Genomic DNA, 15599 nt, shown 5'->3' on the forward strand with positions numbered 1-15599 from the left:
ATTGTATATTTTAAATAAAAAATCTTTATATATCTTGCTATCAACATCCCGCAATTCTCATTTGACTATAATTGTTTTAACGTCCTTTTGCATGAAATAATCCAAAATTGAAAACATATCCACATAATGACATTTCATTAATTATTTCTAATATCATCCAATAACATTACTGTCAGGCTCTGCTTCGCTATTTGCTTTCGGCTGCCGTTGAAACGGGGAGGGGGGCTTGGTATTTGGGAGGGGAAGATTAGGACAGGAGAGATTGTAAAAAGGGAGTTTTGTTCTCACTGTCTACTGCGCATGCTGGAGACTGGTGCTTGTTGTTGATCAAGGCCAACCGTCCTGCATACCAAACTGATGATGCTCCTTGAAGATGACCTCACATGACACCTGAGGGATTTGCAGATTGGACAGTGTGATGAGGGCTACTAGGGGGAGGGGGTTGAACACATATTGATATGTATGATTTCACACGCTTTTGCCTCAGATCTTGCTTTGCTTAGCTGCTATCTTTTCATAACCAGTAAAAGTACTCTTAATTCTGCAAAATGGAGTTAAGTGGTTTCTTTCTTGGTTGCTGAGGGAGGCCGGCTTGACAATTACACCTTTATAACATGTTCTAAATAAGAATTAATTATGATTGATAACAAAATTTCTAATCCTCTTTTCCAAGTCGCTGTTTACTATTTGTATCCCAATACCTTTTATTGAGCCAGTGCATGCATGCATATATATATATATTGTTAGGTATATCACTTATCATTTCATTGTTATTATAATTGTTATTTATTAATAGAAATTCATTCGCTAATTATATCAGGTTTCCTCTCTTCAAACCAACACATGTGTACCTTATCATTATCAATTATTTATTTAACATAGCACTCTAGAAATTACTAAATTACTATTCACTAATTACTAAAATTAACTAATTTTTTTATTATCAACTTTCATATATCAGCCTGTATCCTTCCAGTAATAATACAGTCTTATTTCTTTTGTCATTTATGGAATTGATCTATTTATTTCCTTAATAAAATTTTTGTGGACTTCTCTCTGCAGCTTGTTGCTTGTAGCATCACTTAAGTAATCTTGACACCCTCCATCTGCTATTTTAATCAGCTTATCTTTGGTTGTCAATCTTGCTTCTGAGAAGTTATCTCTCCTTAAATCCATCGTTTTTCCTCTTTTTTCTTCTTCCATGCCTCGAAATCCGGGGTATAGTTCCTGTCGATCTAATTCCCTTTTCCATACTCCCCTTTTCCCACTTTCAACCACATTCACTCCACTGGTAAAGTAATCAGTTGTCTTGTCTTTATAATCATTTTCCCCTTCAATTTTGAATTCCGGTCAAGATGTTTTGCAAAGTTATTGTTTCTTTTGAATATTGTGCCATTTTGGCAAGCTGGTAGATACTGCCACTCTGGCTTTCAAGGCTTCTTATATTAAATTAGCTTAAACACAAGTTTATCTATGATCTTCAAAAAAGAAGGTTCTGTTTCTTTTTCTCTCCCACCGCCAGTAAGACTCTCAAAGTGTACCTGTAAAAACAATTTGTGCCCTTGCTTCTTATCACTTTCTATAAACAAGTTGCCAAGCCTCGAGTTACAAGGTCAGTGAGATCAAAAGGAAAAGGGAAAGTGCATTGTTTCAAAAACTCAAGCCTCTAGCCTCCAAGTGGCAGTATTGCTTCCCACTCTCTAATGTTATTTCAAACTTAGAAGAAACAGAGTTCTTAAATAGAATTAATAGCAAGTAATAAAAGTCCTTGTTGAAATAAAGAAGACTTTAATCCATAGATTAAGAAATAAAAATTAAAAAATAGAAGAAGAAAAACTGATCCATTCTCTTTAAAAAAAAAAGTTGCAAGCACTTCAGTCCACAAAGTAAAATTACAAAGAAAAAGAAACACACTATCCAAAGCAATCCAATATAGGTTAATTTTGCCGCTTATTTTCTTCTGCTTTCAGATTTAATTTAACTTTTTTTTTTAAATGGGCAGTCTTTTCCAAAACAGTAAAGTTTCCTCACCAGATGGACACACTTTCTCTTTCTGCTTCCCTTCCGTTCCGGAACCATCCCAACTTCATCAGCTTGGGGCTGGACTTTTTGTCGCCAGCTTGAAGAACTTCTCTTGGGTCGATCAGGGACTTTGCGGTGTCCCTGAGATCAGCAAAACATATTCTTCCTGTTCACCATCTCTACAGGACAGTTTAGGTCCGATTGGACCACCCAGTAGCAAAAGTATCAGCAGCGGTCTCGGAGCATCGAGACCGCACGTCCGTATCGTTGTGACATTGGTGCCTCCTTCTCCAGTTTTCTTATATCTGATGTACACTGAAGATGGCATTTAATTTTGTTCAACGAGGTGCAATGACAATAAAGTAAACTTAAACTTAAGTGTTGGCTCAACCTGGTGCCTGAGGAGAGGATGCATCCACATGCCCATAACTTCTTCTTCCTGCCGATGGGCTTTGTAGGTCTGCAGAGGCTCCGTCGCTCACTTGATTGTCTTCAGGGCCAGCAGTACTGCAGGGCAAGATCTACACACACACACACACACACACACACACACACACACACACCCTCCCCTCTTGTCTCTGGTGATCTACTTAGATAGTCTGCTAAAGTCTATGGAGATTCTCCCTCATCCAGGTTGTCTCAAAGGTGCTTTTTCAAGAGGCAACTGGACTTTCTTTGTTTTTCCTTGAAGATGTTTCATTTCTCATCCAAGAAGCTTCTTCAGCTCGTGGTCTGCTCTGCCTTCTGGGAGGCCCCAAAGCAGCCTGGAGCTTCTCCAAGAGGGCCAGGCTTCAAAACCAGAGAACCAGAAGAGCAGAGAAGGACTGAGCTTAGATTCCAGGCAAGGATCTGGCTTGGGCTCGTCAAGTCTATAAAGACCCCATTCTCCTAGAAGGTGCTACACTTGTGCTACACAAAGGGTGCTCTGGAGGATGTAGGACACCCATAATTGACAAGGCTGTTTCTGCTTGGTGAGTTTTTCAAGCTCAATGGCCTTCAGATGCAACAATTCACACATCATGTTTACTAGGATGGCTGCTTGCTAGGTGGTTGGTTCAGTTCCAAAATCCATAGCCAACATTTTCAATCTCTGAGAAGTGCTTGGTGTTCTCTGAGCTTACTTGCAAATATTTCATTATCCATGTAGGTAACATCCACAGTGCTCATGAGGTTGGAGTTTGCTTCTTGTTTATATACAGTAGTTTGCTCTGCCAATGTTGCCGATAATTCACCCTTCCTAGTTCCTTGATTATTGTTTTCTGCTTGATTGTTTGTCTGGTGTTTATTTCTGCTTCTCTGAGTGTTGGCTACTAGAGAGAATTGTCTTTTGCTTAGTATTTTTATTATCTCTTTTGAATGCCGTGTAAATATGGTTTATCTGTATGTGTCCATTGATGACGGATTTGTCTGAATGCCAACCTTCAAGGAATTTCCTGGCGTTTCTCGATTTACCTTGGTCTAGCATGCTTACAGTTACTCAGTTGAAGCTGTGGTTGAGTTTCTACCTGTGTTGTGAGATTAAGGAATTTTTATTGTGTCTTCTGACTGTTATTTGGTATTCATGTTTGTGTTTTGCTAGTTTTTTGCCTGTCTGTTCTCCGTAGTGGCTGTTGCAGCCCTTAAACTGTAACTTGTAGACGACTTCTCTTTTTTCTTCATGGACTATTGGGTCTTTAATAAATATTGGTTTATTTAAAATATTTCAGTTGGTTTGTATGCTAGGGTGATGCCCTGAGCCTGTGCTTAGATATTTTGTACATATGGCAGTGTTATTCTCGTGCTGGCTGTGCTTAGTGGGTTGAGTGATTAGGCACTTTTTCAGGTCAAAAAAAACCAGCTCAGAGGGCATCAAGTACTCCACAGATCAATCCTGAGTTCCATAGGTCCTCTTCACTTTCAGTTGTTTTGTAAAATTGCACCTTGAATTCTCACACCCCATTCCAATCACTGCCAGACCAGAGCTGCCCACTTCTTTTCTGCTGGAGAGGGACTTGGTGGAGGAACGGCCCATAGATTAAATGCACAGAGTCAGACCAGTACAGTGTTGCAGGAGACTGAGAGAGAGGAATTTCCTGTAGCTCTGAGAACATTTCCATCTCTCTTTTTCTGCTTTGATTGACAGGTGCTAGATCTTCAGTGAAGCTGGTGGCCAAAGTAGTTGGTGCAACTCTAATTATCTGAATGATGGGCAATTTGACATACTTTTGGCCTTCTTTCTTTGTGTTGCAAGGCGTCCCGGGGCTGGAGGCTTACCACATGTGGTTCTCAGGACTAGTTTGCACCTGCTATGGGGTTATTATTGCTGGGAACGGTACCATTTTACTAGTCATAGTACTAAAACCAGCCCTCCACAAGCCCATGTACTACTTCCTCTGCATGCTATCTGTGACCGAATTAATAACATCCACTTCTACATTGCCCAAGATGCTTTCCATCTTCTGGTTCCAGGCTGGGGAGATTCAAGTTGACAGCTGCCTTGCCCAGATGTTCTTCATCCATGGTTCAAGCATGGTAGGGTCAGCGGTGCTGTTGGCCATGGCTGTGGATCGTTACGTGGCCATCTGCTTCCCTCTCAGGTACAATTATTTCTTCACCGGCTCCCTGGCTGCCAAGATGGGGGTAGCAGCTGTTGTCAGGGCGACCCTGCTGATGTCTCCAGAACCTCTCCTGATCAAGAGGCTGGCCTTCTGCCGGACAAACGTTATCCACCACACCTACTGTGAGCACATGGCTGTGGTGAGGCTGGCCTGTGGAGACACCAGGATCAACAGTGTTTATGGGCTAAGTGTGGCCTTGATGGTCATTGGGGGGGACCTTCTAGGCATTGGCCTCTCCTACTTCTTCATTGTCCGTGCAGTGCTGCGCCTTTCCTCCCATGAGGCCAGGTTAAAAGCTTTCGGCACTTGTGGCTCCCACCTCTGTGTCATCACAATCTCATACAGCCCAGCACTCTTCTCCTTTCTTACTCACCGCTTTGGCCACAACGTGGCTCCCCATCTTCATATCCTGCTGGCCAACCTCTACCTTCTCGTTCCTCCCATGTTGAATCCCATTGTATACGGAGTGAGGACCAAGGAGATTCGTGAGCAGGTGATTCGAGTGCTCCTCCCAAACAAGGTCATGCTCAAACCTAGAACTCTCTGAATCAGCTCCCCAAATCTCCTCCTCCTCCTCTTCTCATCTTAGCTGCTCAGTTGGGGATCCAGTGTTTGTAGGTCGCCATGGTGCTTTGCTAGAGCTCCACCAGGGTGCACAGATGGAGGAGCTGCTTTAGTTACCAGTAATGTAAAAATGTACAATCACCAGATTTAGAACTTAATTTTCTCCAGTCACCTAGCTTGCTTAGGCCAGAAATGATGGTGGGAGAAAAAGGTAGCTGGAATTGTGCAGAGCGGACAGATGGATTCGTTCTCAAATGCCGCTTCTGGTGAGCTGGTGAGAAGGAGCTAGACACACAACAGAGCAGGTCTGGGTCTCAGCTCCCAGAGCACACAATTGCCACAGAGATGGTTACCGAGAAAAAGACCATCAAGGTCAGAGAAGGACCAGGCCAGAGATACGAAGGTTAAGAGTTAACTGCCATACAGGAAGTCCCAACCGACCCAGCAACCAGACAGGTCAAAAGAGGGGAGAAGGGATCTATGATGGAAGGAACCCATACACGCATGCAACTGTCATTTACGGGCTCTTCTTCTCTCCCCCGATCCTTTCAGTCCCCTGGGGCTGAGTGTGGTAGGCCAAATGAACAGGTGCGATGGCTCCCTTGGATCTTGGCTCAGACAATAGAGAAGGCCTGCCTCCAGGGACACCTAAGAGGGATCTTCTGGAGCATCAGGGGACCCGGAAGGCTCCACAACAGGAGTGGGCGGGTCAAGGAGAGAACATCTGAGGGACCCATGAGCCTGGATGAACAGCCGGCTGCCCAGGCAGAAGGCCAGGTACAGCTGCAGCCAGCGTGGATGACCATCGGCTGCATGGGCCGGAGAAGAAATGCAGCTGCAGCTAGTCAGTGGCCAAGAGCAGGAGTGGCCTCCCTTGACGGGCAGAACAAAGCAGAGGGAATGGCAACAGTGGTTGAAGAGGCTTCTTGCAAGGAGGCAGCCTCACCCCTCCTAGTGAGAGGCATCAGTTGGCATCTATTTAACTCAACGCCTGAGACAACCGTTTGCAATTCATGCACATGCTCTAGATTTCCTTGAACCAAGTGAGTTCCTTGTGCCTTGGCTTCTTGGACCACCTGCTGACTTCTTCCTGCTTTTGACCCATGGACTGGTTATCAACCCCTGGGCCGTGTGGAGCTCCTCATGCTTTGGACCCATGGACTTCTATGGACTCCCTCACAGTGTCTCTAACTTCATGACTTTGGACCGTTACTGCGTTTGTTGGGAAGAGATCCCTGAAACTCTGCCCTTGCAGTCAGGATGTTGGGGGATGGGAAAAGGGGCTCAGCAGAGTGGAATAAACACATAAAACCCCACATGTGTATGCTTGTGGACTGGGACAGAAGTGTGTGTGTGTGTGTGTGTGTGTGTATGGACCTTTGCCCACATGGTGCTGAAGCAACTGTGAATAATAAAGCTTGCGTAGGTTTACAGAGACTGTGTGTGCTCCCTCATCACCACTTCAGATCCTGAACTCGCGAATCTCCATTGAAAGGGGTGAGGAATTCTAAATGGGGGGATTTGTAACCGGTTACCCGTTTTCTGAATGTCTTTAACAATGGCAGAACTTCTAATGTCTTTGCTGGAAAAGGCCTTACTAATTCAGGGAGTTATCCAGTCTGGTGTCTGGCCTTGAAAATGGCTCACATTGAACTCTATAGCAGTCCAACATCAGGAGTGGCGTACAAGAAATGTTTTATGGCGTTTTACATGACATGGTTTGCTAAATTTCAATTCCACACAACCTACAGATCGTGGAGAGTAACAACAGACTTCAAGCTGTTACCCATCAGCCCCCCCCCCCCCCCCCCCAGTATCAAGGGCGTTTGTACCTATAGAAAGACCTATAGAAGACAGCTTGGGTAGTCCCAGGCTTGTTCAACCCTCCCCAGAAAAGGTCTTGCCTCATTTAGGCCTCAGGACTCCCTCCCCAGAAAACTCTCCAGCTTCTCCCATTTCTTCTTTCTATGGCATCTGCTGGTGCTGCAAATCCTTTCCTTAATTACTTTCCAATGAGTGGAAACTAATCAAGGAGAGAACCAACCTGGACCTAAGGAGAAATTTCCTAACAGAAAACAAATAGGCTGGCCTCCAAAAGTTTAAGAGATTGCACAGCCTTTTGTCCAGAACGGTGCAGGGTCTCCTGCTTGTGCAGGGGGTTGGACTAGAAGCCCTCCAAGGTCCCTTCCAATTCCGTTGATGGCATTCTTAGCTCTTCCACTTCCTACTTCCCAAGACCCTCATCACTTCCCTTGCGCAGAAAGCAGAGGACGGGCACAAGACCCACTGCTGCTTTTCCCCCAAGAGGCCCTTTTGCACCCATTTCCCAGCTGTTCCCAATGTTGAGGAACATTGTGCCTGCCATTAACGAAAGGACAGCATTCAAATCACACCAGCTTCTTTATTGAAACAAAGAAAGTACAAATAGTCTTTAAAACTTCTGGAACTGTTTTTTGGTGCCAGCAGCCTTGGTCACTTTGAGGACGTTGAACCGGACGGTCTTGCTGAGGGGGCGACACTCCCCCACCGTGACAATATCCCCAATCTGCACATCCCTGGTAGGGGGAGCAGAAGAAGAAAGAGCTTTAGACTCGCCAACAAGATATGGACGTGTGTTTGTAAGCATCTCAAGCTGCCCAATCTGAAAGTAGTTGCCTGCAAGTCAAGTGCAGCTCATGGTGCTGAAGAGGCTGAGCTAGAAGGTGGGGTTAAAGGTGTCATCAGTTTAGACTCATTGCATTGTCACAAAAGAACTAAGTCCCACTCATCACCAACCCATGGTGGAGAGGCAAGGCCAATGCTAGGCTTCTCAAACTGCCAGACCTTTTGGGGCTGTGATAAGCCAAAGCAGAGCAAGCTCTTTGGTTCAGTGAGTGCCAGATTGGCGTTTTCAGCAATGCCCCGTTCACTCTAGGGCTCTGCAGACCATCGTGAGATTATACATCATCACCAAAGAGCTTGCTGTAGGCCAGAGGTGTCCACCCTGGGCAACTTTAAGACCTGTGAACTTCAACTCCCAGAATTCCCCACCAGCCGTAGCTGGCTAGGACATTCTGGGAGCAGAAGTCCAGAAGCCTTAAAGCTGCAAATGGGATGTCATAAAAATGCAGGCTGCCATTGCCAACTTCCATGGCAGGGGGCCAAGCTGCCTGGGTTCCAAATTTTGCAACGTATCTCAAAAGCAGAACAATTTCTGTCTTTCTGCATATGGGACCAAAGGGTGTGTGCTAATTATGCCACCCGACCTGGGAGAAGCTACTCTGGGCCCTTGGGCAATGCAAAGGCGTCTTTGCAAGGCGACCAGGTCACCAGCCCCCGTTGCAAGCCCCCTGGGAGCCTCTTCCGGCACTCCCTTACCTGAAGCAGGGAGACAGGTGCACCGACATGTTCTTGTGGCGCTTCTCAAAGCGGTTGTATTTGCGGATGTAGTGCAGGTAGTCCCTGCGGATGACGACTGTGCGCTGCATCTTCATCTTGGTCACCACCCCTGGGGGGGGAGAGGGGGGGGAGGAAAGAGGAAAGTCCAGTGAAGGCCACCAGAGGTCCATCCGGGGCTTCAGGGTGAGACAGGAAGGGCCCCCGAGGCTAGACAGGGCATCAGTTGTGCCCAAGGGCAGCATCGACAGCACCCACTCAGGGGCTCCGCAGACCATCGTGAGAAAAGCATCCCTTGCCACAGCTACCTCGGGGAGGGAGGGAGGGAGGGAGGGAGGGAGGGAGCCCAAGCAGAGTGTGGTAACCCTCCAGGGTGTCCCAAAGTGCTTTTCGCTTCTCATCCAAGAAGCTTCTTCAGTTCTGGCTGAATGGTGGGGAATGGAAGGCACTAACGGAATGGATAGTCGTTAACTGTGATAAATCGTTGAGGCTGCTTGGGGGTCAGAATCACTCTCTGATTCAGGGGACCCCGAGGACCCAGGTAAACTGGCACACAGTCCCAATGGTCACAGCCTCCCAGTCACATCATCACCTCTTGCGATCTTCACTGCCAGCTTCCCATATGTCAAATCAATGAGGAAACCAGCCACCCCTAGATGTTGTGCTTAATGATTCCTTAACAACCACAACCTGAAGATCGCATTTAATTTCGCAGTACAAGGTGCAATGATAACAAACTAAACTAAACTATAACTCCTTCCACTTTGGGGGGAGGGAGGGGAGGGGGGAAGCATTTTCGGGACAACCAGGACCTGGATGGTGAAGAGTCTCCACAAGGCCTCCAACCCTCCCAGGAGGAGGAGGAGGAAAGAGGGGGCAGAATATTGGGTGGGTGGGGGTATTCGCAGGGCCGCGTGTGGTGCCCCTCCCTCCCGTGCCTACCGGAGAGGATGCGGCCCCGGATGGAGACGTTGCCAGTGAAGGGGCACTTCTTGTCGATGTAGGAGCCCTCGATGGCCTGGAGGGAGAGAGTGAAGGAAATGATATTTGCTCTTTTATAAAATGTTAAAAGGCTACTTTTGTATTCTTTTGCAATCTTAAATGTGTGTCATTATATTCTTGCCTAAAATGTGCAATAAGTTACTGGGCTTTTGCTAACCACAAAATGTGTTCAGCAAACAGGACAAGGTAACCTTTGTCATTCCAAGCGCCTCCTTAGAAGTCGGATGGGGAGCCACCTGCTCAGACCAAAGGCACGGGGGGGGGGGGGGACACACCAAGCGAATGAGAGAAGAGGGGGGGTTCGATGAAGGAGCAGGAGGGGGGGGAGTTTCTCAGGGGTGCATAAAGTGCATTGTTTGGCTGCTACTCTTGGCTCTCCTTGGACTCCATATCCACTTGGGAGGAGACTTTGCAAACGCTGAAGATTATTTTTCTGCAAATGAATCCCTTCCAATTGTTGGAGGGTTTTGGTCTCAGGAGGGAGAGAGAGGAGGCGGCCGTCACCCATCCCGCCCCCCCTTCCCTTTCCCCCTTCCATCCCCCTCCCCGGCGGGCACCTCCTTGGGGGTCTTGAAGCCCAGGCCGATGTTCTTGTAGTAGCGGGGCAGCTTCTCCTTGCCGGCGTCGCCCAGCAGCACCCGCTTCTTGTTCTGGAAGATGGTGGGCTGCTTCTGGTAGGCCCGCTCCGTCTGCAGGGGAACCACAGCGCGCTTAGCCGGGAGCCGCCACCGCCCCGACGCCCAACATCCCCGGCCCTCGAAGACCAAATCCCCAGGCCGAAGCCCGGGCCGCGCGGGGGACCCACCTGCGTGTCCGCCATCTTGGCCGCGCGGAACGAAAAGAGAGCGCGCGCGCTGCACGCCGGGAGGTTTATCTTCGCTGGGGGGAAGTGACGCAAGCGGCCCTCCTCTTCCGCCGGCCGAAGGACATGTGGACTTCAACTCCCAGAATTCCTCTGCGGGGAGAGGGGGCCCAGAACGATCGTCCGGAATAGGGGTGGGGGGGGGGAGGAAGAACCCACTACACTTTTTCCCCCTGGTGCTTTTTTCCAAGAGGCAACTGGACTTTCTTGGGTTATTTTTCTTTGAAAAAGCTTCTTCGGTTCTGGTTCTAAGCCAAGCCTCTCTTGGATGAGAAGCAAAACGGTTTTTTAAACTTTTTTTTTTAAAACATAAAAGACAACATAAAAAATTCTCATCCATTACATACACCATGTCGTTTGGTTACAAGCTTTTGTGCATCCATATTTTCAATTACGTATACAATCACAAATTTTCCATCTAATATACAGTAACTAGGTACCTCACTTTCATTGTACATCATATATTCAATTACGGTTAATATTTCTTTCCTTTCAGCGAACCTAATTCCCTTGCATCCTTGATTGTCTATTTAATAACAATATACCTTTGTGTAATCACTTATCTCATTCTGATTATTTTAAGAGAGTGTAAAAGAATTTACCACTGTTTATGTTTATACATCACTACTTTCAATTATGCATAATCCCGCCAATCATCCATCAAGTATGCGTATGTTCATTGTTGTCCTTGTACATCATACATTCAAGCACAAATGTTATTCCTTCATTTTTAAACAAAGTATTCTAAATACTCACTTCATAAATATACCAATCTTTCATTACTTCCTTATTAAAGTATTTATCAACAAGATATCTTTATAATATACATCACTACTTAGTTATGCATAATATCAATCATCTATCAAATGTACATAGATTCATTATTATCCTTATCCTTCATTTTAAAACAAAATATTCTAAATTATTCAATTCATGTATATGTCAGTCTTTCATTGTATCGTTATTAATCTATTTAACAACATGATTGTATTATCACTTATCTCCTTCAATTAAAACATAAATAAAACATTTTTCATTTCCAGGTTTCTTTTGTTCAGCCACTGATAAAACAAATCCCATATCTTATAAAATTGCTCATCTTCTTGTTCCCTAATTTCAAATGTCAATTTACCCATTTCAGCACACTCCATTATCTTTCGAATAACTTCCTCCTGTTTTGGTATTGTTTCATTTTTCCAGTTTTTTGCAAATACGATTCTAGCTGCTGTTAAAACGTTTACAATTAGATATTTCAAGTCTTTATTGTAAATTTCTGATATGATTCCCAATAAAAAAAATATCTGGTTCAAGATCTATGTGTTTGTGTATCATTTTCTCCAACCACATGTGGATTTTAGTCCAGTATCTTTTGGCTTCAGTGCAAGTCCACCATATGTGGTAATATGAAGCAAAACATTTTCAAAGTAAAAAAAGCCTCTGTAACACCCAGTTGCCTTTTGAAGAAGAAGCACCTTTGGGACAAGCAGGACCTGGGTAGTTGAGAAGCTCCATAGACATCCAGCCACTGCACTGATTAACAGGAAATTTCTCCTTAATTTTAGGTCGGATCTCTCTTTAATAGATCTCCATCCATTGCTTCTTATCCAGCCTTCAGGGGCTTTGGAGAATAGGTGGCCCCCCTCCCTCTTCTCTGGGGCAGCCCCTCAAATACTGGAAGGCTGCTGTCCTGTCACCCCGATCCTTCGTTAGACTAGACATTCCCAATTCCTGAAGGCGTTCATCACACACTTTTGCCTCCAGTCCCCTAGTCATCATCGTTGCTCCTCTCTGCTGGTTATCCCTAAGGTTGGCCTTTGATGGCTTAATCTCCAAAGAGACGAATCCCTTTCAGGTGGACTTCACAGCAACCTCAGCCGGCCTTTTCGTGGATTATAATGCCTTCTAATGGGTGGGGGATATTTCCGTAAATTTTGTGACCCCCCCTGCCCCCCCTAAAAAAAGCCCCACAATCTAAAGAAGCTGCATCTTTGATTACAGAAGGAGAGGTTTCCCCCCCCTCCCCCAGGGCTTTAAATTCTTCTTCACCAGGTGGTCCCAAATGCTGGGGGTAGGGAGGGGGGGTGTGCTTTCAGGGTCTCAGAGTGGAAACACGATGTCAGCCTCTGCTTCGCTGCTTGCTTTCGGCTGCCATTGAAATGGGGAGGGGGGCAGATAATATGGTATTTGGGAGGGGAAGCTTAGGCACAGGAGTGAATGGGAGTGATTTTCTCACCATCTACTGCGCATGCTGCCAAGGCCAACCGTCCGGCATACCAACCTGATGATGGGTTTTGAAGATGCAGCCCACGTGACACCTGTGGGGTGTGCGGATTGGACTGGGTGATGGGGTTACTAGGGGGAGGGAGTTGGGTCACATATTGATATCTATGATTACGCGCGCTTTTGCCTGAGATCTTGCTTTGCCTGGCTGCTTTCTACTCATAACCAGTAAAAGTACTCTTGATTCTGAAATATGGAGTTGAGTGGTTTCTTTCTTGGTTACTGACGGAGGCTGCCCTGACACACACAACGCCTTGGGTTCTCCAGGCTCTGCACAAAGGGTTGTGGGGGGGGGGAGGTGTTAAGGCCCACTGGCAATATAGAGAAGCCCTATGCTCTGCCCCATGGCATGCATGGGCAACCTCTCCCGTATGCCCTGGCCAGCAGTAATATGGAAGCAGCAGCCGCAGTCTTTACACGCTCTTTAAACATAATTCTCGACTTACAACAGTCTGTTCAAAGTTATCACAGCACTGAAAAAAGTGACTTTTCACACAACTCTTGCAGCATCCCCCTGGTCACATGATCAAAATTCAGATGCTTGGTAATTGACTCGCATTTATGACGGTCCAGGGGTCACCTGGTCCTCTTTTGCGACCTTCCGACAAGCAAAGTCAACGTGGAAGCCAGATTCACAGTGTGACTACCGTTTGACTAACTTTACAACTGGAGTGATTTACTTAATAACTCTGAGGAGAAAGGTCGCAAAATTTTGGGCTCAGTTGTGGACATAAGCTGAGGACTACCCATACTTAACACCCATGAAATAGCCGCAGGGTAAAAAAATCGGAAGGGCAGTGAGCAATAGCTAACAGCTTTGTTTTCCTCCAAGGACTGACTACAGCTGTTTTAAAGCTTACAGCTTGAGGGCATTTAGAGGTGTCAGTTCAAGGGGGGAAAGGAAGTCTGGAAAACCAGCCTTGGAAGGGGGGGCTTCAGGGGGGGGAGGGCAACAGAGATTCACACCAGCTTCTCCGTTCCTTTGAACTAACCAGCCCCCCCTCCCCATTGAAGCCTGGCCAGTCTGTAGCTCTGCACCCAGCACTCTGGGACACGTAACTGGAAACCCCCCCATCCCACACACACACACACGGCCTCACTCACACCGCTTCCTGCCAGTCGTGGCAGCCAACTCTGCCCCAAGCAATGGGTGGAAGGATGAGCTGCTCCTCCAGGCTCCTCCAGCAGGGTCCATCCTCTGAAGGCTTGAGGGCCAGAAGCCGAGAAGGGAGGGAGGAGCATTTATTTATCTGTGTTGCCCCCATCGGAGACGCACCATGCTCGGAGAGCCCTCAGGATCCAGGCACCTCCTTGGAGGCTCCTCTCTGGATCGATCGCTGAGCCACCATTTTCTCTGCCCTTCCCTTGGGCACCAGATTGTCAGGGAGGAGGGATGGGCTCCTGTTCTCTCGGCTGCTGGGTGCCCCCTCCCTCCCTCCCTCCCTGGTCTGGGATGGGCCACCTGCAACCCAGGGTCTTTGGGAGGCTCGGGGCTCTGTGGGGTGGCTCTGGCACGGCCTCTGACCCACAGAGCAGAGCTTCTAAGAAGGAATGGGGAGATCCCACTGAAAGCAGAAGGAGCCAAAAGGTCTTCTAGTCCAACCCCCTGCTCAGGTAGGAAACCCTACACCATTCCAGTCAAATGCTAGTCCAGTTTCTTCTTGAAAACCTCCACCGATAGAGCACCTAAAACTTCTGGAGGGAGGCAATCCGTTCCACTGGTGAATTGCCCTCACTGTCAGAAAATTCCTCCTTAGTTCCAGGTTGCTTCTCCCCTTGATTAGCTTCCATCCATTGCTTCTTCTCCTGCCTTCAGGGGCTTTGGAAAATAGGTAGACCTTCCTCTCTTCTTTGGGGCAGCCCCTTAGATATTGGAACTGATCTGATTTAGGTTCGTCTGCATTCCTCTTGGACGCTCCCTGTGACTCTTTTTCCTTCTTTGGATCCTAAGCCTGTCCAAACAGATCTATTACTCCAGGTTGATTGAGGTCTTCGCCCTGACCCAGGGCTTCCCTCATTTCACTGCAAGCCTTGAACCTCTCACACCTCCCAACCAAAGCCGGAAATTGCAGGGTCTGCCAATCATTAACCCTTCCCCACCCCCAGCCCCCACCCTGATCTCAGCTCATTGCAAGGCCTTCCCCGTACCTAGGCTGACTTGCTTAAGACCGGGCCACGCATGTCATTCCTATTTTTAGTGTAATTTTTTAAGCATTACAATTAATACAAACAAACAAAAAGAATAAAAGCAAACAATAGAAAGTGCAGAAAAGAAATAAAAATATCAAAGAATAGCGTTTTTTTCTAAAAAAGAAAGTCTATAAATAAAGTAGAATAAAATATGGATTAAAATATAAGAATGAAGACGTGGCATAAAAGGAACAGTTAGAAGCTTGCTTAAAGGGACAGGGAAATGTCATCAGCCTTCAACCACAACATGTTCCAGCAAACGTCCCTACGTCAAAAGTCCAAAACCACAAGGTTCAATTAAAGTTCGTTAATGGCACGTAGTCCATACCTGTAACCAAAGGAGAAGTAAGACCCCCATCTCCTTATAAGGCTATTTCCTCAAGGTAACCAATAAGAAATGAGTTAAGTGTTTCCGTGTTACGCTGTCTTTGAGAATGTATAAGAATGCGTGCATCAATAATGAAGTTTGTTCAGAATTTGCAATGCTAGCCATGGGCTAACGTTTCTGAACCTGGCTGCCAAATAAACTTTTCCTGTATCCTGAGAAGTCTAAGCTTGTCATTTTCTGCAACATAAAGAAATGACTTCCTTCTTCATTGCAACTAATGTAAGCAGTTTTAGAAACCTATCACTTTGCCTTAAAATGCAACGAATGAATCTTCTTCCTATATCATGGGAACTTTGGAACCAGGTCATAAGTAACCCCA

General features: G+C 46.4%; 2 protein-coding genes across 2 annotated transcripts; one reads left to right on the top strand and one right to left on the bottom strand.

The window, feature by feature from the left end:
* Nucleotides 1-4206: 4206 nt before the first annotated feature.
* Nucleotides 4207-5166, top strand: LOC309391693 (olfactory receptor 52P1-like; the record flags this gene model as incomplete). The annotated part of the gene is made up of 1 exon (XM_081952358.1): nucleotides 4207-5166. The coding sequence occupies one exon, from the start codon at nucleotides 4207-4209 to the stop codon at nucleotides 5164-5166; it is 960 nt and encodes a 319-aa protein (XP_081808484.1).
* A 2398-nt stretch (nucleotides 5167-7564) lies between these two features.
* On the bottom strand, nucleotides 7565-10466 carry RPS11 (ribosomal protein S11). Its single transcript, XM_081953163.1, has 5 exons — nucleotides 10366-10466; nucleotides 10118-10249; nucleotides 9501-9576; nucleotides 8541-8670; nucleotides 7565-7738 (listed from the first exon to the last, which is right to left on the bottom strand). The coding sequence occupies exons 1-5, from the start codon at nucleotides 10378-10380 to the stop codon at nucleotides 7615-7617; spliced, it is 477 nt and encodes a 158-aa protein (XP_081809289.1). The 5' UTR covers nucleotides 10381-10466; the 3' UTR covers nucleotides 7565-7614.
* Nucleotides 10467-15599: the final 5133 nt, after the last annotated feature.

Source organism: Natrix helvetica, assembly GCF_964273705.1.
Source record: "Natrix helvetica genome assembly, chromosome: 4".
NCBI classification, from domain to species: domain Eukaryota; kingdom Metazoa; phylum Chordata; class Lepidosauria; order Squamata; family Natricidae; genus Natrix; species Natrix helvetica.

Coding starts and splice junctions, on each gene's coding strand:
- RPS11 (XM_081953163.1), bottom strand. Junction 9,577..10,117: donor GCTTCAAGACCCCCAAGGAG/GTGCCCGCCGGG, acceptor CTCTCCCTCCAG/GCCATCGAGGGCTCCTACAT. Junction 8,671..9,500: donor CCGGGGCCGCATCCTCTCCG/GTAGGCACGGGA, acceptor CTCCCCCCCCAG/GGGTGGTGACCAAGATGAAG.